This window comes from Oncorhynchus mykiss, chromosome 17, assembly GCF_013265735.2.
Source record: "Oncorhynchus mykiss isolate Arlee chromosome 17, USDA_OmykA_1.1, whole genome shotgun sequence".
NCBI classification, from domain to species: domain Eukaryota; kingdom Metazoa; phylum Chordata; class Actinopteri; order Salmoniformes; family Salmonidae; genus Oncorhynchus; species Oncorhynchus mykiss.
In genome coordinates, this window is record NC_048581.1 from 62,352,326 (window position 1) to 62,373,642 (window position 21,317).

At 44.6% G+C, this 21,317-nt stretch overlaps 1 protein-coding gene across 2 annotated transcripts in view; it reads right to left on the bottom strand.

Annotated features, from left to right (window-relative positions):
* Positions 1–4,552: 4,552 nt before the first annotated feature.
* Positions 4,553–21,317, bottom strand: part of LOC110494311 (receptor tyrosine-protein kinase erbB-3) — a 35,029-nt gene continuing 18,264 nt past the window's right edge. The window contains exons 5-29 of one of the 2 annotated variants that reach the window (XM_036950395.1): positions 21,263–21,317; positions 21,025–21,143; positions 20,755–20,896; positions 20,448–20,561; positions 20,194–20,311; positions 17,403–17,476; positions 17,200–17,290; positions 16,384–16,401; positions 15,537–15,754; positions 15,280–15,412; positions 15,072–15,165; positions 14,726–14,880; positions 14,588–14,641; positions 11,724–11,865; positions 11,467–11,586; positions 11,217–11,315; positions 9,661–9,846; positions 9,411–9,566; positions 8,622–8,697; positions 8,349–8,495; positions 8,073–8,170; positions 7,653–7,838; positions 7,358–7,417; positions 6,939–7,209; positions 4,553–6,682 (exon numbers count right to left, since the gene is read on the bottom strand). The exon at positions 21,263–21,317 is cut by the window's right edge and continues 8 nt beyond it. In XM_036950395.1, the coding sequence (XP_036806290.1) occupies positions 5,799–6,682; positions 6,939–7,209; positions 7,358–7,417; positions 7,653–7,838; positions 8,073–8,170; positions 8,349–8,495; positions 8,622–8,697; positions 9,411–9,566; positions 9,661–9,846; positions 11,217–11,315; positions 11,467–11,586; positions 11,724–11,865; positions 14,588–14,641; positions 14,726–14,880; positions 15,072–15,165; positions 15,280–15,412; positions 15,537–15,754; positions 16,384–16,401; positions 17,200–17,290; positions 17,403–17,476; positions 20,194–20,311; positions 20,448–20,561; positions 20,755–20,896; positions 21,025–21,143; positions 21,263–21,317 (3,810 nt within the window). In that variant the 3' untranslated portion in view covers positions 4,553–5,798. The remainder of the gene's footprint in view (positions 6,683–6,938; positions 7,210–7,357; positions 7,418–7,652; positions 7,839–8,072; positions 8,171–8,348; positions 8,496–8,621; positions 8,698–9,410; positions 9,567–9,660; positions 9,847–11,216; positions 11,316–11,466; positions 11,587–11,723; positions 11,866–14,587; positions 14,642–14,725; positions 14,881–15,071; positions 15,166–15,279; positions 15,413–15,536; positions 15,755–16,383; positions 16,402–17,199; positions 17,291–17,402; positions 17,477–20,193; positions 20,312–20,447; positions 20,562–20,754; positions 20,897–21,024; positions 21,144–21,262) is intronic. The other variant, XM_036950396.1, reaches the window with a different exon arrangement.

The window sequence follows — 21,317 nt, forward strand, 5'->3', positions numbered from 1 at the left end:
TCAAAATCCGTAGGTAAGGCTATACATTGCAATATGAACATCAATACGCACAATAGGCTATCTAGTGAGGTGACTTCCCACAGTTAAATTTCCCAAATATTAGCAACAATGGTAATATTTGTGTAAACTCTTCAGAATTGTAATCTGTGGGTGTCACCGAGTAGGCTGATACCCCAATTCATGGACCGATGATCAATAGGTAAGGCTGTACAAAGGAAAACCCAGCCTCGAGCTGCCCAGTGACGCTGGCTTACCAGACGAGCCAAATGCCTTTTATGCTCACTTCGAGGCAAACAACACTAAAGCATGCAAGAGAACACCAGCTGTTCCGTATGACTGTGTGATCACGCTCTCCATAGCCGATGTGAGCAAGACCTTTATACAGGACAACGTTCGCAAGGCCGCAGGGCCAGATATATTACCAGGACGTGTATTTAGAGCATGCGCAGACCAACTGGTTTAATATATATATATATATATATATATATATATATATATATATTTATTTATTTGACCTTTATGACTGACTATGCAAGTCAGTTCTTATTTACAATGATGGGAACAGTGGGTTAACTGCCTTGTTCAGGGGCAGAACAACAGATTTTTACTTTGTCAGTTCAGGGATTCGATCTATCAACCTTTCAGTTACTGGCCCAATACTCTAACCAATAGGCTACCTTCCGCCCCTTAAGTGTGTTCACTGACATTTTCAACCTCTCCCTGACTGAGTCTGTAATACCTACAAGCAGACCACCATAGTCCCTGTGCCCAAAAAGGCAAGTTAACCTGCATACATGACTACCGCCCCGTAGCACTCACGTCGGTAGCCATGGAGTGCTTTGAAAGGCTGGTCATGGCTTACATCAACACCATCATCCCGGAAACCTTAGACCCACTCCAATTTGCATACCGCCCCAACAGATCCACAGATGACACAATGTCAATCGCACTCCACTCTGCCCTTTCCCACCTGGACAAAAGGAACACCTACGTGAGAATGCTGTTCATTGACTATAGCTCAGTGTTCAACACCATAGTGCCCACAAAGCTCACCACTAAGCTAAGGACTCTGGGACTAAACACCTCCCTCTGCAACTGGATCCCGGACTTCCTGAATGGCCTCCCACAGGTGGTAAGGGCAGGCAACAGCACATCTGCCACTGATCCTCAACACGGGGGCCCCTCAAGGGTGTGTGCTTAGTCCCCTCCTTTACTCCCTGTTCATCCACGACTGCGTGGCCAAGCATGATTCCAGCACCATCATTAAGTTTGCTGACGACACAACAGTGATCACTGACAACGATAACACAGCCTATAGGGAGCGGATCAGAGACCTGGTAGTGAGGTGTCAGGACAACAACCTCTCCATCAACGTGAGCAAGACAAAGGAGCTGATCGTGGACTACAGGAAAAGGAGGGCCGAACACACCCCCATTCACATTGACGGTGCTGTAGTGGAGCGGGTTGAAAATGTCAAATTCGTTGGTGTCCCCCCCCCCCCCCCCCCCCCCCTTTGTTTTTAAACTACTGATATTCGCTGTTTATTATCTATGCATAATCACTTATGCTCCTACCTACAAATTACCTCGACTAACCTGTACCCCGGCACATTGACTCGGTACCGGTACCCCCTGTTTATGGTCTCGTTATTGTTATTTTATTTTATTTTATTTTTTTATTTTTTTTATTTCACCTTTATTTAACCAGGTAGGCTAGTTGAGAACAAGTTCTCATTTGCAACTGCGACCTGGCCAAGATAAGGCATAGCAGTGTGAACAGACAACACAGAGTTACACATGGAGTAAACAATTAACAAGTCAATAACACAGTAGAAAAAAGGGGAGTCTATATATACATTGTGTGCAAAAGGCATGAGAAGGTAGGCAAATAATTACAATTATGCAGATTAACACTGGAGTGATAAATGATCAGAAGGTTATGTACAGGTAGAGATATTGGTGTGCAAAAGAGCAGAAAAATAAATAAATAAAAAAAAACAGTATGGGGATGAGGTAGGTGAAAATGGGTGGGCTATTTACCAATAGACTATGTACAGCTGCAGCGATCGGTTAGCTGCTCAGATAGCAGATGTTTGAAGTTGGTGAGGGAGATAAAAGTCTCCAACTTCAGCGATTTTTGCAATTCGTTCCAATCACAGGCAGCAGAGAACTGGAACGAAAGGCGGCCAAATGAGGTGTTGGCTTTAGGGATGATCAGTGAGATACACCTGCTGGAGCGCGTGCTACGGATGGGTGTTGCCATCGTAACCAGTGAACTGAGATAAGGCGGAGCTTTACCTAGCATGGACTTGTAGATGACCTGGAGCCAGTGGGTCTGGCGACGAATATGTAGCGAGGGCCAGCCGACTAGAGCATACAAGTCGCAGTGGTGGGTGGTATAAGGTGCTTTAGTGACAAAACGGATGGCACTGTGATAAACTGCATCCAGTTTGCTGAGTAGAGTGTTGGAAGCAATTTTGTAGATGACATCGCCGAAGTCGAGGATCGGTAGGATAGTCAGTTTTACTAGGGTAAGTTTGGCGGCGTGAGTGAAGGAGGCTTTGTTGCGGAATAGAAAGCCGACTCTTGATTTGATTTTCGATTGGAGATGTTTGATATGGGTCTGGAAGGAGAGTTTAGAGTCTAGCCAGACACCTAGGTACTTATAGATGTCCACATATTCAAGGTCGGAACCATCCAGGGTGGTGATGCTGGTCAGGCGTGCGGGTGCAGGCAGCGAACGGTTGAAAAGCATGCATTTGGTTTTACTAGCGTTTAAGAGCAGTTGGAGGCCACGGAAGGAGTGCTGTATGGCATTGAAGCTCGTTTGGAGGTTAGATAGCACAGTGTCCAAGGACGGGCCGGAAGTATATAGAATTGTGTTGTATTGTGTTACTTTTTATTTTATTTTTTACTTTAGTTCATTTAGTATATATTTTCTTGAGCTGCATTGTTGGTTAAGGGCTTGTAAGTAAGCATTTCACATTAAGGTCCCCACCTCTTGTATTCGGCGCATGTGACAAATCAAATTTGAGTATGCCACCAATGCAATTCTAATACATCCACTGATTTTTACTTTTTTTGTGTCAAATTAATAAATAATTGTCTTTTGGTGAATTTATATAATTACATTCCGACCTTGTTTACTGTTATCTAGTCCAAATATGGAAAGATTCCACTATTTATTTCTGTTTAAATTACTTTCAATGGGAACTTTTATTTTGAAGCCAAACCGTCAAGTCCACAATTGTGGTTAATCCTTATTGTGGCTAGCTTCACACAGGTACGGCCACTACCAAGCCAGAGATACTTATTAGGAGATGGTAAACTCGTTCAAGGCGACAATGAAGTGCGCGGTGCATTCTGGGTGATTATGGGACAAGGAGTACTCTCCTTCAAGGTTTGAATGGGAGTCAATTTGACGCTGGCTCAAAAACCCAACATTAGCATGAATTTCGTCAACAAGAAGTGCAACATTACCAACATTTTCAAAGATGTGAGGTAAATAACTTGCTCTCTGTAATATTGTATAGCTTTGGAATCGTGAGATTACGTACTTTCGATGAAAATAGGCACGTTTCTCCACTCATACTCTGACTTTGATACGGGATTGCGTGACAATTAGTTTAGCAACCGCTCCACTTCATGCAGCTGCTCAAGCCCCTGATTCTCCAATCTCCTCCTATGTTCTTGCTACGTAAGAAAAAACATCACAACCAAATAGGGCTTTATGGTCTAAATCAGGGATGGGCAACTTGATCGGGATGGGGGTTAAAAACAATCTGAACTCATGAGGGGCCACAGTTGCTCACGGGTCTGTGTACACACTTTGTTACATCTGCTGTTGTAAAAAGGGCTCTATAAATACATTTGGTTGATAGAAATAGGCAGGGTTTATGATCCTTGGGACATTGCTACCCTAAACCCTAAACCCTAAAGCACTTTTCATACAGCCAGCGGAATATCGTTGAGTTACGACTTGATAACTTGTAGAAAAGGATCCAGTTTCCCGCCTGGGAAGTTTCGGAATCAACCAGTATGAAGCTCCACGCAAAATAACTTAAGTTCATTTTAATGCAGAGGTTCCAAGTTTCAATTAGCATGTGAACACGGCGTTAGATAAGCATCTTTGATTTCCTTGCGCCTCTACCGAAGGCTGTAGGGACAGCCGCATCAAGGTGCCATCCCACTTCTGACACCAATGTGTACATTCTGGCCTGGGTCGCATCCTTATCGGGACTCAATCTACAGTCCCTGAGACTGTCAGTCCAACACCTTAACCATTATGCACAGAGAATGACTTGACAAGGACACTAATTGTTGTATGTGGTTCCTGGGATGTTGTTTCAGGTGTTGAGCTCTGGTAATATGCTCAGCCCAACTGGAATAACGACAACATGGAATGTGCCTATTCATTTCTCACTTACCCCAATGAATGGGACTGTGTAACAAGTGAACAGCAAGACACCACAGAAATGAATTAAACATCTGTTATCAACAAACAGATTGTGAATTATGCGCATTCTCACTAATTAATGACAACAATCACATGCATTCTTCAAAGAGTTTTATTATGTAGAAAATACTCAATAATATCACTTAAATGTTACATTAACATTTTCAAAACATGAAAATACCATAGAAAAATAACATTGTACAAAACCATTTTTTGTTCTTATAAGTGAAAACATATACAAAGCTTATAATCGGGCCATTTCTATTAGTGCTTCACACACTCACAGTGCCTTACATTTATAATACAGTATCATATTTCAAAGAAAAGAAAAACATCCCAAAGCCTATGTTATTATGGCTAAAAAACGTGATCAATGTAAACCTGTAACAGACACATTAATGGCTGAACTTCCTGATTTGGCTTCTTTTTCGGCTTGGTCATTAAGAAATGCAGCGGCCATGACTGAAGCCAAACAAGAGTTGTCTTGTAAGGTGGTTTAATGTGGGTGTCTCGTGTGTGTGTTCGTATGTGGCAAGCGTTTGTACATTCACTCTACCAAAACAGTACAAAGTTACATTAACTAACCCTTCTAGATATCTTGAAACCAGGTCTTGTGTCTTAAAGTTGCCTAAGATAGGTAGTGCTAGCCAAAACATTTTTGCCAGTTAGCTTCTGCAGGCTAGTATGTGACCGTGGCAAAGTAGATTTTTCATGTTGCACATCTTTTAATTGTCTCATTAAATGCGTTCAATATTTGTTTATGAATTTCTACAATTTATAGTTTGTATTAGGTTTTTAAGTCATTTAAATTTGGAGCTATTGATATTTAAAAAAATATTGTCCCATGTACTATTTACTGATGGTCCATCTAGCCCCATAGCTATCTAGCCCCATAGGTATCGAATGTCAAATCAAATTGACTACGGGCATTACAACCTCCAAATTGATGACTGCTTGGTGGGCAGGATTGAAATAAACCCAACCCCAGGAAAACTATTACGGTACCGTTTATTCTGTGACATAAAATGTTTTCCTATCATCTCGCAAATCTCTGTTCTGAACGAGACTGACTTTATGATTTACACTTTGTGTTGACACTAGAATGAATGTTTCTGACTCATTGATGCCACATAGGCCATTTTTAAACAAGAAGTCGCTTTTTAGTGTCAGTTGCTCTTTAAAATACAAAAATGGCACACAGAGATATGTCTTAAATATTTTTGATATTTGGATGGCTCTGGATTGGTTTCTCCCCTCTCCTGGTCCTTCATTGAATTCAATGGACATGGAAAAGCTACAGAGGCAGCTATCCCCTTCAGGTTTCATGAAGGAGGTCCACTTCCCTACGTGCTCACAGCGTTAGGCTTCAGGAACAACCTGCTCTGCCAGTAGTCTGGATTGTCAAATGAGCGATCTCCGCCACCAGGCTCCCCCACCCCTACCCCTGCACGCACTTTTACAAATGCCCCCATCCCTGTGTGCTGACCCCCCATGCCCCCCACTACACCCTCACCTTCTCCCTGCAAATTCTCATACTCCACTGGGTCCCCAGCTCCAGGGGCAGCCAGGGAATCCATGTCCTCGTACTCATCCACCTCTCCCTCTCCTCCTCTCTGCATCCTCAGCCCCTCCCTGCTTCGCAGAGCCTGCCGCAGCTTGGGTTGCCTGTTAGTGTAATGATAGTCGTCCTCTTCTACGTATTCATCGTCCTCTTCCTCCACCTCTCTCTCGTCTCTCATCCGCTGTTTGTGCATAGCTCCAGGATGAGGGACAACTCGTGTTGGGGGATCGTCTGGTCTTTCACTGGCCTCTGGTCCAACACTTCGAATGTCCATGTACTCATATTCAACGTCACCAGAGCCCCTTTCCTCCATTTTATCTGAATCAGAGTTGAGGGCAGGGAATTCATAGTCCTGGTGTTCTTCATGCTTGGTTTGGCCTCCCCTGTTCTCCCCAGCTGATGTCCTGTGCCCCGTGCACTCTGTATACTCTGTGTCCAGGGATGGCAGAGAAGAGCGTTGCCTCTTGTTCATCTTCAACCAATGGCCATCTTTGGAGTGGCCAGGCTGCTGCCTGGGGGAGAGAGTCATCATGAACGCCTGTTTGTTCATGTACTCATATTCTTCACAGGAACTGTCATTGTCCTCCGAGGGTCCTGACGGGTATGAGGGAACCTTGGACGTCCTCCCGTGAGGAAGGGTGACCCGTGAGCTAGACAGTAGCGTATCTGTGGAGAACAGTGACAAGGGAAAGAGGAATGAGTAAGGTGATCCAGAGATCTGAAATGATCTGAGTAATTAACACTGACACTTTCAGTTGAAACAATGACCATGCGACCATCCACAAACAAAAACATGTGACTCTATTTATGGCTTAAAGAAAATATAAAAATGCATTATGTTCAATAGTCAGAAACACAAAGGTATATGTTCCTATGCATATTGTGTGGTATGTTTGTTTTCGTGATCTATCTATAGGATCACCTCTCTCTGGACTGTCACCCAGTCCGGGGAGCACGTATCCGTTTTGGTCCTCCTCCCCCTCTGTGTCAGGGGAGGGGGTCTCAGACAGCACCCCTGACATGCTGTCCCTCTGGGACATGTAGGCACTGTCCTCCCGATGCCGCTTCCTCTGCAGGCTGCCAGCCAAGTCCTCGCTCATCTCCAGCTCCACCAACGTGCCCCGCCCCTCGGAGCTCTCTGACACAGTGCGGGCGGAGTTGAGGCGAGAGCGAGATGCTGGGGACCACACCATCTATATAGAGGAACAGGGGGTATAATGTCAAATGAGTGATCAACCCTATAGGATTGATATAGGCTGGAAGACTTTCAATAATACATGTGTTAGCATGTAAACGTTTTCAGTAGGTTTTCATGTATCTTTATCATCTCCAGTGATTGACCTGAGAGTTATCCAGTCCTGGGGTCATGGGCAGGTATCCAGCCTGACTGCTGTGAACACCCTGAGGGGAATACAGGAATGGGACAGGACGGGGTGAGAGTTAGAAAAACAACTTGGTGAACAAAAGGTTGTTTTGATCTGCCCATGTTATATATTGACGACCTGACCAGGACTATAGGCTATAGCTTGGATTTTCCTGGTCAGGTCACATGGTTCGGAAAAACTCCTGGCCCCATACAGTTTAAAATGTATGCATCGTGTATGCATCGGGAGAGATGCCTTATATGAGCCCTCACCCTGTGGCTTTCCATTCGTGAGAGTCGAGAAAGACTCCTGGCCTGTGACAGATAGAGAGGAGGTGTGGCCATGCCGTCCCCTAGCCTCTCCTCATCCTGGTCCTCCAGCCCCGCCTCCATGTGATCCAGCTCTGTAACTCGGTGGTGAGAATCGTCTGAGGGAGAGTCCGACGGGCTGCAGTCCCCCTGGTGAACAGAGGAAGATAAAGAAATAAACTTCAATCATCATCATCACTAACAACATCATTATTATTATCCTCATGAGCTGACATTTGGTGTGGATGAACAAGAGTGTGACTCAGGCAAAGAGCACAGTCTTAGGACTGTATTGATTGGCATTTGGGAGTGGACTCCAAAAAACACATTCTTAGCAAACATTGATTTATATGGCTGTCTCCCAGGTGTGGCATTCTATCTTACCTTGATCACAAGGTACCGAGGCGGGTCCCTGGCCATTCTGGTAAACTCATTGGCCAGTTCCTTGAAGGTGGGACGGACATTCTCGTCAATCATCCAGCCTGTAAATGATGATAATGCCACGTGAGTCCCATTTGAAAATATTTTCAGTTGTTTGAACATTCTTTATATACACTATACTTTCATAGCAAAACAAATTATTACAATGCAACGTACTCTAACACATTTCACACAGATCTGATAGGTATTGATGGTGAAGGAGAGAGGGTCGGCACTCACACTTGACCATGACCATGTAAACATCTATGGTACAGATGTGTGGCTGGGAGAGACGCTCGCCCTTCTCCAGCAGGTCAGGCACTTCCTGTGGACGCATCGTTGAGTAGGGCTCCGCCCCGTATGACATCATCTCCCACACTGTCACTCCTGCAAGATGGAGTAATATAACTGACATTCTAAAATCCTGGTAACTCAACATACACATAAGTACTTTCAAGTTACTGTTGATATAAAAGTCTATAAAAAGCACATGAAACATACACAGTGACTCACCATAGCTCCAGACATCACTTTGATGTGTGTATCTGCGGAACAAGATGCTCTCCAGAGCCATCCATTTGATAGGCGTCTGTGGTGAGAGAGACAAGACAGGGAACTATGTCACCATGAGTTGCACCCAGTTCAAAGCCTGTGGCCACTGGGAAAAAACACCTATTAGGTAGTGTTCATGGCAACAATGCAAAACACAGAGAAACAGGCCACGTATCTAGTCAACATCTCACCTAACAGAAAATACACAGGCCACGTATCTAGTCAACATCTCACCTAACAGAAAATACACAGGCCACGTATCTAGTCAACATCTCACCTAACAGAAAATACACAGGCCACGTATCTAGTCAACATCTCACCTAACAGAAAATACACAGGCCACGTATCTAGTCAACATCTCACCTAACAGAAAATACACAGGCCACGTATCTAGTCAACATCTCACCTAACAGAAAATACACAGGCCACGTATCTAGTCAACATCTCATCTAACAGAAAATACACAGGCCACGTATCTAGTCAACATCTCACCTAACAGAAAATACACAGGCCACGTATCTAGTCAACATCTAATCTAACAGAAAATACACAAGCCACGTCTCTAGTCAACATCTCATCTAACAGAAAATACACAGGCCACGTATCTAGTCAACATCTCATCTAACAGAAAAGAAACAGGTGATGCACAGGATGGTTTTTCCAGAAGACGATAAAGATAAATAGTAGGCTGAGACATTGTCCATGACAAGTTATTCCGGACTATGGGACCTAACCAAGAAGCCAACACACCTTGACCTCATTGTAGAAGTACTTCTTGTCGTCAGGGTATAGCAGGTCTGCGATGCCATAGTCAGAGATCTGGACCATGTAGTCACTTTTCAAGAGAACATTCCTGGCTGCCAGGTTTCTGTGGACCATCCTGTGTTCCTCCAAATAGTACATACCCTGACGGGGGAGAGGACACACACCTCAGTCGCATAAACAATATGCAACATGCACGCATACACAACCACACACACACACACACACGGTATCTCACCTTGGCAATCTGCACACACCAGTTGAGCAGCCTCTGTGGGTCCAGGCTATCCCTGTAGTGCCTGATGTGCTCCAGTAAGGACCCCTGAGTGCTGAGCTGGGTGACCAGCTGGAGACTTGCACCTGGACAGACGCCTAAGAGCCTGACTATGTACTGGTGGTCCAAGCTACCCATCGCCAACATGTGCTGCAGGGGTTATTAGAAAAATCTGCATTAGTAAACAGAGTCAAGCTAAGTGTTATCAGGTCAGTTATGATTTGAAGGGGAAGATGTTCTTGATAATGGGTATGTGAGATATATACCACCGTTCAAAAGTTTGGGGTCACTTAGAAATGTCCTTTTGAAAGAAAAGCACATTTTTTTGTCCATTAAAATAACATCAAATTGATCCAAAATACAGTGTAGACATTGTTAATGTTGTTAATGACTACTGTAGCTGGAAACGGCTGATTTTTAATGGAATATCTACATAGGTGTACAGAGGCCCATTATCAGCAAACATCACTCCTGTGTTCCAATGGCATGTTGTGTGAGCTAATCCAAGTTTATCATTTTAAAAAGGCTAATTGGTCATTAGAAAACCCTTTTGCAATTATGTTAGCACAGCTGAAAACTGTTGATCTGATTAAAGAAGCAAAAAAACTGGCCTTCTTTAAACTAGTTGAGTATCTGGCGCAACAGCATTTGTGGGTTCAATTACAGGCTCAAAAAGGCAAGAAACAAAGAACTTGCTTCTGAAACTTGTCGGTCTATTCTTTTTCTGAGAAATTAAGACTATAGGAGGCCCCGATGCACAACTGAGCAAGAGGACAAGTACATTAGATTGTCCAGTTTGACAAACAGATGCCTCACAAGTCCTCAACTGGCAGCTTCATTAAATACAGTGAGGGAAAAAAGTATTTGATCCCCTGCTGATTTTGTACGTTTGCCCACTTTTCCCTCATTAAAATGCAAATTAATGTATAACATTTTTGACATGAGTTTTTCTGGATTTTTTTGTTGTTATTCTGTCTCTCACTGTTCAAATAAACCTACCATTAAAATTATAGACGGATAATTTTTTTGTCAGTGGACAAACGTACAAAATCAGCAGGGGATCAAATACTTTTTTCCCCTCACTGTAGTACCCGCAAAACACCAGGCTCAATGTCAACAGTGAAGTGGCGACTCCAGGATGCTGGCCTTCTAAGCAGAGTTGCAAAGAAAAAGCCATATCTCAGACTGGCCAATAAAAATAAAAGATTAAGATGGGCAAAATAACACAGACACTGGACAGAGGAACTCTGCCTAGAAGGATAAACTTGGATTAGTTAACACAACGTGCCATTGGAACACAGGAGTGATGTTTGCTGATAACGGGCCTCTGTACTCCTATGTAGATGTTCCATAAAAAAATCAGCTGTTTCCAGCTACAATAGTCCTTTACAACATTAACAATGTCTACACTGTATTTCGGATCAATTTAATGACACAAAAAATGTGCTTTTCTTTCAAAAACAAGGACATTTCTAAGTGACCCCAAACTTTTGAACAGTAGTGTAAATATATTTTCTTACGTCTGTGATCTCATGGAAGGTCTGCCGCCCCGTTCGATCATGAATAGTCTTTATGGCCACGGGGATCTTCACTGAATCTCCCTCAGGAATCCAAATGCCCTGAGAAAGGTGGAGGAAAAGACAGAGGGAGAGGGGTTACCTCACAATGAAACAAAGAAAAGGTAAGAAACACAATTTGGTAAATGGTAGAAAGGTGCAGTGATGATGAAAATAGGGGGTTTAAGAGGCCAACGGTTGATGTTGTAATCACCTTGTGGATGGAGCCAAACACCCCGGTGCCCAGCAGCTTGATCTTACGGAGCTCCTTGACCTTCAGGATCCTCGCATGAACTTTGACCCCCTTCTCACCAGGGTCCAAGGGCTCTAAACTCTACAGACCAACACAAATGCACAGAGTTAATATCAGGACATATCAAGACAATAACACACACACACAGACAGTGCTATAAAAAAATCCTTATTTTCTCTCTCTCTCTCACTCACACACACCCTCTCTCCCCTCCCCACCTCTCCACTCGCCAGGTATCTCCTCATGGCTCTCTTGCGCCGGATGGCAAGACCTCGGCGGTACAGAACACTCATCACAAAGATAGAGATGCCCACTATCACCACTGCCAAAACTCCCAGAACAATGCCTATAATGGGTTGGCTGGAAAGAGACACAGGAAGAGGTATTAGCCAATCAGCAGCTGATATTCAGTTCATTCAAAAATAATTTAGACTCCTTGACTTTTTCCACATTTTGCTAATACTTATTCTAGAGAGTATTATAATGACAAAGCAATAACAGTTTGATGAAATGTTGGCAAATTCAATTGATTGGACATGATTTGGAAAGGCACACACCGGTCTTTATAAGGTCCCACAGCTGACAGTGCATGTCAGAGCAAAAACCAAGGAATTGTCCGCAGATCTCCAAGACAGGATTGTGTCGAGGCACCGATATGGGAAGGGTACCAAACATTTCGGCAGCATTGAAGGTCCCCAAGAACACAATGGCCTCCATAATTCTTAAATGGAAGAAGTTTGGAACCACCAAGACTCTTCCTAGAGCGGGCCACCTGGCCAAAATGAGCAATCAGGGGAGAAGGGCCTTGGTCAGGAAGATGACCAAGACCCCGACGGTCATTCTGACAGAGCTCCAGAGTTCCTCTGTTTAGATGGGAGAACCTTCCAGAAGGAGAACCATCTCTGCATAACTCCTCCAATCAGGCCTTTATAGTAGAGTGGCCAGACGGAAGCTACTCCTCAGTAAAAGGACTCTCGGAACATGAGAAAAAATATTCTCGGGTCTGATGAAACCAAGATCAAACTCTTTGGCTTGAATGCCAAGCGTCACATCTGGAGGAAACCTGACACCATCCCTACGGTCATGAATGGTGGTGGCAGCATCATGCTGTGGGGATGTTTTTCAGTGGCAGAGACTGAGAGACTAATCAGGATCAAGGGAAAGATGAACAGAGCAAAGTACAGAGAGAGGTCCTTGAGAAAAAACTGCTCCAGAGCACTCAGGATCTCAGACTGGGGCGAAGGTTCACCTTCCAACAGGACAACAACACTAAGCACACAGCCAAGATAATGCAGGAGGGGCTTTGGGACAAGTCTCTGAATGTCTTTGAGTGGCCCAGCAAGAGCCTGGACTTGAACCTGATCAAACATCTCTGGAGAGACCTTAAAGTAGCTGTGCAGCAACACTCCCCATCCAACCTAACAGAGCTTGAGAGGATTTGCAGCGACGAATGGGAGAAACTCCCCAAATACAGGTGTGCCAAGCTTGTAGCGTCATACCAAAGAAGACTCGAGGATGTAATTGCTGCCAAAGATGCTTCAACAAAGCACTGTGTAAAGGGTCTGAATACTTACAGTACCAGTCAAAGTTTGGACACACCTACTCATTCAAGGGTTTTTCTTTATTTTTACTATTGACTACATTGTAGCCATCAACACTAGGAAATAACACATATGGAATCGTGTAGTAACCAAAAAAAGTGTAAAATAAATCAAAATATATTTTATATCTGAGATTCTTCAAAGTAGCCATCCTTTGCCTTGATGACAGCTTTGCACACTCTTGGCATTCTCTCAACAAAGCTTCATGAGGTAGTCACTTGGAATGCATTTAAATTAACAGGTGTGCCTTGTTTAAAGTTAATTTGTGGAATTTATTTCCTTCTTAATGAATTTGATCCAATCAGTTGTGTTGTGACAAGGTAGGGATGGTATATTTTTGTAAAAGACCAAGTCCATATTATTGCAAGAACAGCTCAAATAAGCAAAGACAAATGACGGTCCATCATTACTTTAAGACATGCAGGTCAGTCAATTCGGAAAATTTCCAGAACTTTGAAAGTTTCTTCAAGTGCAGTCGCAAAAACCATCACACCCTATGATGAAACTGGCTCTTACAAGGATTACCACAGGAAAGGAAGACCCAGAGTTACCTCTGCTGTAGAGGATAAGTTCATTACAGTTACCAGCCTCAGAAATTGCAGCCCAAGTAAATGCTTCACAGAGTTCAAGTGACAGACACATCTCAACATCAACTGCTCAGAGGAGACTGTATGAATCAGTTCTTCAAGGTAGAAACCACTACTAAAGGACACCAATAGGAAGAAGAGACTTGCTTGGGCCAAGATTCACGAGCAATGGACATTAGACCGGTGGAAATCTGTTCTTTGGTCTGATGAGTCCAAATTTGAGATATTTGGTTCCAACTGCTGTGTCTTTGTGAGATGCTGAGTAGGTGAACGGATGATCTCTGCATGTGCGGTTCCTACCGTGAAGCATGGAGGAGGAGGTGTGATGGTGTGGGGGTGCTGTGCAAGTGACACTGTCAGTGATTTATTTAGAATTCAAGGTACACTTAACCAGCATGGCTACCACAGTATTCTGCAGCGATACACCACCCATCCGGTTTGCGCTTAGTGGGACTATCATTTGTTTTTCAACAGGACAATGACAAAACACACCTCCAGGCTGTGTAAGGACTATTTGACCAATAAGGAGAGTGATGGAGTGCTGCATCAGATGCTCTGGCCTCCACAAGTCTTCACTATTATTCTAAAATGAGCAGGTGTGTCCAAACTTTTGACTGGTACTGTATGTAAATGTGATATTTCAGTTTTTGCTTTGTCGTTATAGTGTTAGATTGATTAGGGAAAAAAACGATTTGATCAATTTTAGATCAAGGCTGTAACGTAACAAAATGTGGAAAAAGTCAAGGGGTCTGAATACTTTCCGAATGCACCGTACAATAATGAAGATTGCTGTGCTCTAGACTAGAGAACACAGAACACACTTTAATTGTAATTACATTGAGGAGATATCAGGTTGTCAGTCACAGGTGGAGAAAAGACAGAGGCTCCACTCACCTAGTGGTTAATCTGGACGAGTCCAAACAGTCCCCAATGCCTGGCCCTGAGCAACTGAAAACACAGAACAGAGAGATATTTAACACGCATGCACACACACACACACACCCCTCCACCATTCTCTGACTCGTTTCTCACCCCTGGGTGCAGTTGAGGTGGCAGGGCTCACAGCGTCTCTGCTGGTTGGGGTACTTAAAGATGAGACCTTTCTCCCCCATCACTCCCTCAGGGCATGAGGACACACAGTGGGGACCGTCCCTCAGACTGGCACACATCACACACTTATTAGCTCCCTGCAGTGACAGAGAGGTTAGAGAGAGGACAATTTCCATGTAACTGTGGTCCAAAATATCATCCACAAGGTGGCAGTAAAGCGCTACATTTCAGATAGTCCTGAGAATTTTGAGAGACACTTTTCAACTGATCCCTCTGAGCTTATGTCTTTTTATGACGCATTGAGAGATATGGTCAGAGGTGTGCATACCGGTCCTGTGCAGGTGAACCGTCCCTCCTGGACCTCACACTCTGAGTGACAGGGCATGCATTCGCCCTTTGGACCTGCAAACTCACGCCCCTCCCTGGAGAAAAACAGAGATTGAGATTGAAAAATAGGTTGAAAACATAGTCACACACACACATTGAGACATGCTCTACATTATAATAAAGATACATTGTTTTGACTGACTACTGACCCAGTGAGAAATCTGCACTGATGGACACAGGTTCCTCCTCGGTTGAAGTTCTTACAGGACATACACTGGTCTGGACCAGGACCCCAACACCCCTCCAACGAACACAGTGGGTCACACATGTGCCCCTCCTCAACTACACACACACACAAACAGACAAATACGCAAAAAACTATTAGTTCTTCACTAGTTTACCTGCCATATTCACTCAATGATTTTGAGATTTCACCCAGTCTCTCTCCTCAGTCCCCCTGTCTCACCACACTGGCTCTGGAGACGATTCTCCTTGACGTCAATGTTCTTCTGGCGGCGCTGTGGGCGGGAGCTGCTGCTGAAGAGGCGTGTCCAGTTGACGGTGTGGTGGTAGCACAGCTTCTTGTTTCCTGTGATGTAGACGCCGCCGTCGTTGATCCTCCGCAGCGAGCGCAGCCCCAGAGATGTCAGGGACGGGATGCGCATCACCAGCAGGGAGTAGCCCCTGAATAAGAGGGAGGAGTCAATAACGCAGGAGGAGGAAGATGAGCAGGGCAGAGGGGTAGAGAGGCAGTGGGAGAGTGGGTCAAAGGTGAGGGAGCAGGGAGAGGAGAACCATCAGGGTGGAGGGAATGGAGGATACTTCAGACAAAATATGTACAAATGTATACTTTAGCTGGGAACATCAAGTCAGGACAGATAAAAAAATGAATCGCACATTCGTCATTGCTGCTCCCAAACACTAATTGTCTACCAGCAGACAGAAAATGTGTATGTTGCTATGTAGGGAATGTATATATCATTGTCTTTGAGATTAGTTTGATCAATACCACCTATTCACCCAGTGACTCCCAGTACCCAACTCTTCACTTATACGTAGAAGTGTGTATGGTCATATGGTATGATCAAGTTCAAAGTACAATCATGAGGATAGTGGTTACCTTATACCTCAACACAAATCCCTCACCCACCACCACCAACTGAGACACTTCTCATACAGTTCAAGACTCAACACATAACCAATTCTGAGTAAAATGTTGCTTAGCATAGTCACAGGTGATAAGGAGGACATTGTGTAAGTATGATGTCATACCAGGAAGATTAATAAAACAGCTGTCACAAACACTACTGTACCTTTTAGAGCGCCCTCCTCTGATGGGACAAACAAGACAGAGAGAGAGACAGAAGAGACAGAAGAGACAGAGAGACAGCGAGACAGAGACAGAATAGATAGAGAGACAGAAGAGACAGAGAGACAGAGAGACAGAAGAGACAGAGACAGAAGAGACAGAGAGACAGAAGAGACAGAGAGACAGAAGAGACAGAGAGACAGAAGAGACAGAGAGACAGAAGAGACAGGAGAGACAGAGAGAGAAGAGACAGAGAGACAGAGAGACAGAGAGAGAAGAGAGAGAGAGACAGAAGAGACAGAAGACAGAGAGACAGAGAGAGAAGAGACAGAGAGACAGAAGAGACAGAAGAGACAAGAGAGACAGAGAGACAGAGAGAGAAGAGACAGAGAGACAGAAGAGACAGAAGAGACATAAGACAGAGAGACAGAGAGAGAAGAGACAGAGAGACAGAGAGAGAAGAGACAGAGAGACAGAGAGAGAAGAGACATAGAGACAGAAGAGACAGAGAGACAGAAGAGACAGAAGAGACAGAAGAGACAGAGACAGAAGAGACAGAAGAGACAGAGAGGAGAACAGAGTAGAGAATGAGAAAAAGGGTGAAAGAGGATGAGAGATAAAGTGGTGACAAGACACACAAGACACAACAGGTCAGTCTATGCATGCATGTCTACAATGCAGTTGAACACAGATGGAAATGGTGATGGGTTCAGTGTACACATACTGTAGAATGTGAACAAGATATAATTCTTTAGTGCAGAGAGACAGAGACACAAGTATAACGTCAGACAGTGAGGGAGACAGACAGACAGATTGTCACCTGTAAAGGGTTCTTCCTTGTATGGTTGTCAAGTTGGAGAACACTGACAGGTCTGTCAGAGTTTCCGGCCATGACTGGATACTCAGAATGTCTGGCAACCGGAGAAGGTGTGTTACAAACACAGAACACCATACAAACACACCACTAAACTGACACATGCACTTGAAACTTCAACACACACACACATTCATACACACACATACCTGTGATCTCTCGCACAGTTCTGAAGATCTTCAGTTTCTCTGGATCCAAAGCTGTGATGTTGTTGTAGGGATCACTGTGTGTGGAAGATCAACCAACAGAGAAGTAGTGAGGACCAAAGAAAAGGGAACAAATTGACATTACTGTGTCATTTTGAATATACAGATGTAGGATCTTCATTTGAGACAGTTTGCTACAGCAGGAAAACGAACCTGCAGAAACAGGACTTGTGAATTATTATCTGGATTATAATTAATGGATTTTTTTTGTAGGGGAGACAGAGAGACAGAAGAGACAGAGACAGACAGAGACAGAAGAGACAGAGAGACAGAAGAGACAGAGAGACAGAAGAGACAGAGACAGAAGAGACAGAGAGACAGAGAGACAGAGAGAGAAGAGACAGAGAGAGAAGAGACAGAAGAGACAGGAGAGACAGGAGAGACAGAGAGAGAAGAGACAGGAGAGACAGCGAGACAGAGAGACAGAGACAGAAGAGACAGAAGAGACAGAAGAGACAGGAGAGACAGAGAGACAGAGAGAGAAGAGACAGAAGAGACAGGAGAGACAGGAGAGACAGGAGAGACAGAGAGACAGAGAGACAGAGACAGAAGAGAGAGACAGAGACAGAAGAGACAGGAGAGACAGAGACAGAAGAGACAGAGACAGAAGAGACAGAGAGACAGAGACAGAAGAGACAGGAGAGACAGAGAGACAGAGACAGAGAGACAGAGAGACAGAGACAGAAGATACAGGAGAGACAGAGAGAGAAGAGACAGGAGAGACAGAGAGAGAAGAGACAGGAGAGACAGAGAGAGAAGAGACAGGAGAGACAGGAGAGACAGAAGAGACAGAGACAGAAGAGACAGGAGAGACAGAGAGAGAAGAGACAGGAGAGACAGAGACAGAAGAGACAGAGACAGAAGAGACAGAGACAGAAGAGACAGAAGAGACAGGAGAGACAGAGAGACAGAGACAGAAGAGACAGGAGAGACAGAGAGAGAAGAGACAGGAGAGACAGAGAGAGAAGAGACAGGAGAGACAGAAGAGACAGAGACAGAAGAGACAGGAGAGACAGAGAGACAGAAGAGACAGAGACAGAAGAGACAGGAGAGACAGAGAGACAGAGACAGAAGAGACAGGAGAGACAGAGAGAGAAGAGACAGGAGAGACAGAGAGAGAAGAGACAGGAGAGACAGAGAGAGAAGAGACAGGAGAGACAGAAGAGACAGAGACAGAAGAGACAGGAGAGACAGAGAGACAGAAGAGACAGAGACAGAAGAGACAGAAGAGACAGAGACAGAAGAGACAGAGAGACAGAGACAGAAGAGACAGGAGAGACAGAGAGACAGATACATTTTTCATTAGGGCAAATCAAGTCTGACATTTTAAAGTGGAAATTAGAAACCTTAAAAAATATAAAAAATATATACATATTTTACCCCTTTTTCTCTCCAATTTCGTGGTATCCAATTGTTGTAGTAGCTACTATCTTGTCTCATCGCTACAACTCGGGAGAGACGAAGGTTGAAAGTCATGCGTCCTCCGATACACAACCCAACCAATAGAATTGAATAGACTAGAAGTTTGCATTTCGTACTGTGCAGGAAAATTCTCAGCAACAAATCTTAATCAAATTAAGATCCTACATCTGTTCATTGAGTGTATAAAAAATTAGGAACACCTGCTCTTTATTTAATAGACTGACCAGGTGAATCCAGGTGAACGTTAGGATCCTTTATTGATGTCACATGTTAAATTCCCTTCAATCAGTGTAGATGAAGGGAGGAGACAGGTTAAAGATGGATTTTAAGCCTTGAGACAATTAAGACATGGATGATGTGTGTGCCATTCAGGGGGTGAATCGGCAAAACAAAATATGGAAGTGCCTTTGAATGGGTTATGGTACTAGGTGCCAGGCGCACCGGTTGAGTGTGTCAAGAACTGCAATGCTGGTGTTAGCTGTGCCACTAGAGATTCTGGGTTTGAGTCCAGGCTCTGTCACAGCCGGCTGCGACCAGGATACCCATTGGGCGGCGCACAATTGCCCCAGCGTCATCTGAGTTAGGGGAGGGTTTGGCCGGCAGGGTTGTCCTGGTCCCATCGCGCACTAGCGACTCCTGCGGCGGACCGGGCGCAGTGCACGCTGACATGGTCGCCATGTGCACGGCCAGGTGTACAGTGTTTCCTCCGACACATTGGTGCGGCTGGCTTCCGGGTTAAGTGGGCATCGGTTGGATTGCGCTTCTGAGGACGCACGCCTTTCCCGAGTCTGTACAGGAGTTGCAGCGATGAGACAAGACTGTAACTACCAATTGGATACCAGGAAATTAGGGAGAAAAAGGGGTAAAAGTAACATAAAAAAACAAGAAATATATAAAAATTACATTTTAAAAAGAACTGCAACGCTGCTGGGTTTTTCACACTCAACAGTTTCCTATGTCAGTTTCCCATATCAAGAATGGTCCACCACTCAAAGAACATCCAGCCAACTTGATACAACTGTGGGAAGCATTGGAGTCAACATGCATCCCTTCGACCCTTTATAGAGTCCATGCCTCGACAAATTGAGGCTGTTCTGAAGGAAAAGGGGGGTGCAACTCAATATTAGGAAATGTATTTAATAGAGAGAGATAGAGGTGAAAGGTAGGAGAGAGAGTGCTGAAAGCATGTTGGGCCAGATTGGAAACTATACTGGCAGCGGTACATTGTACATGTGCTCCAGCTGCAGTGTCTTAGATCATTAAACCACCTCAGGTCGTGCCATTTTGATAGGACATTGCAACTGTCACTCACCCTTTGATCCCGGTGACCAGAAAGTGAAGGCTGCCCTGGATCTTGGTGCAGTTGATGAAACTGTCAATGTTCTGAGAGTCCACTGTCTGTCTAGAGGCTGTGCCTGTTCCTTGACAAGCTAGAGAGGAGAGGAAATCATTCATAAAGCCAAAGTTTCACTACATCAGTGAAAAGGACAGGTTGCTGGAGTAGAGGACACTACAGATCTGTGATATTTGATGGGTGTACAGTATGTGTGGACACTGGACAGGTACCTTTGGGACAGAGGCCTCCACAGGGCTCACACCTCTTCACTCCTTTCTTCTCCACCTCCGTCTTATAAGGGGGGCAGCTGCTCACACACGAGCTCCCGTCCACCACAAAATTAGCTGTGGAGGAATGAGAGACAGAGAAAGAGTGGGGCAGAGGGACAGACAAATCATTAGAATCCATAGGAAAATACACAGGGAGATTGGACCATGCTAGAAATTGATAGATTGAATGTAGTCATGATGGTCATGATTAGGACCAGGAGTTGACCGGTGAGGTGAGGTGGATAGAGCATGCTGTGTGTGGACTCACTGGGGCACTGGGCCACGCAAATGGAGCCGTACTGGTACTTGGCGCTGGGGTTGGGCTCCAATTTGAAGGTGTGCTTGTTGTAGATGAGGGTCTGGGGACACTGCGGCACACAGGAGCCTGAGTTGTTGAAGTTGCGGCAGGCCTGGACAGAGAAAATATAGTTATGCATTGCTTAGTAGTATATGTTTAACCTATTCATTTCTATTAAATGACTATCAGAACTTCTGGTAACACTTCTTTGCAGTATGCTTGTGTGTACAGAAAACTCACAAAGCAGTCTGTGTCCAGGGGTCCGGTGCAACCTCCTGCACACTCCATATGACAGCACTCACTGGGACTCCTCCCAAAGCAGCGGCCATTACACTGAGGGGCACACACTGTCTTCGTCACTGAGGGGGAGAGAGAGAGAGAGAGAGAACACTTTGAGCCAAGCGATCTGACTGAGCTGGGTTGTATGCGACAGAGGGGTTATCTAGTGTTGCAAGACAATGAGAAGCAGGTGACTAACAGATCTGGCAGGTGTCATTCCTGGACCCCCAACATGGACCTGGGCATGCCTCATC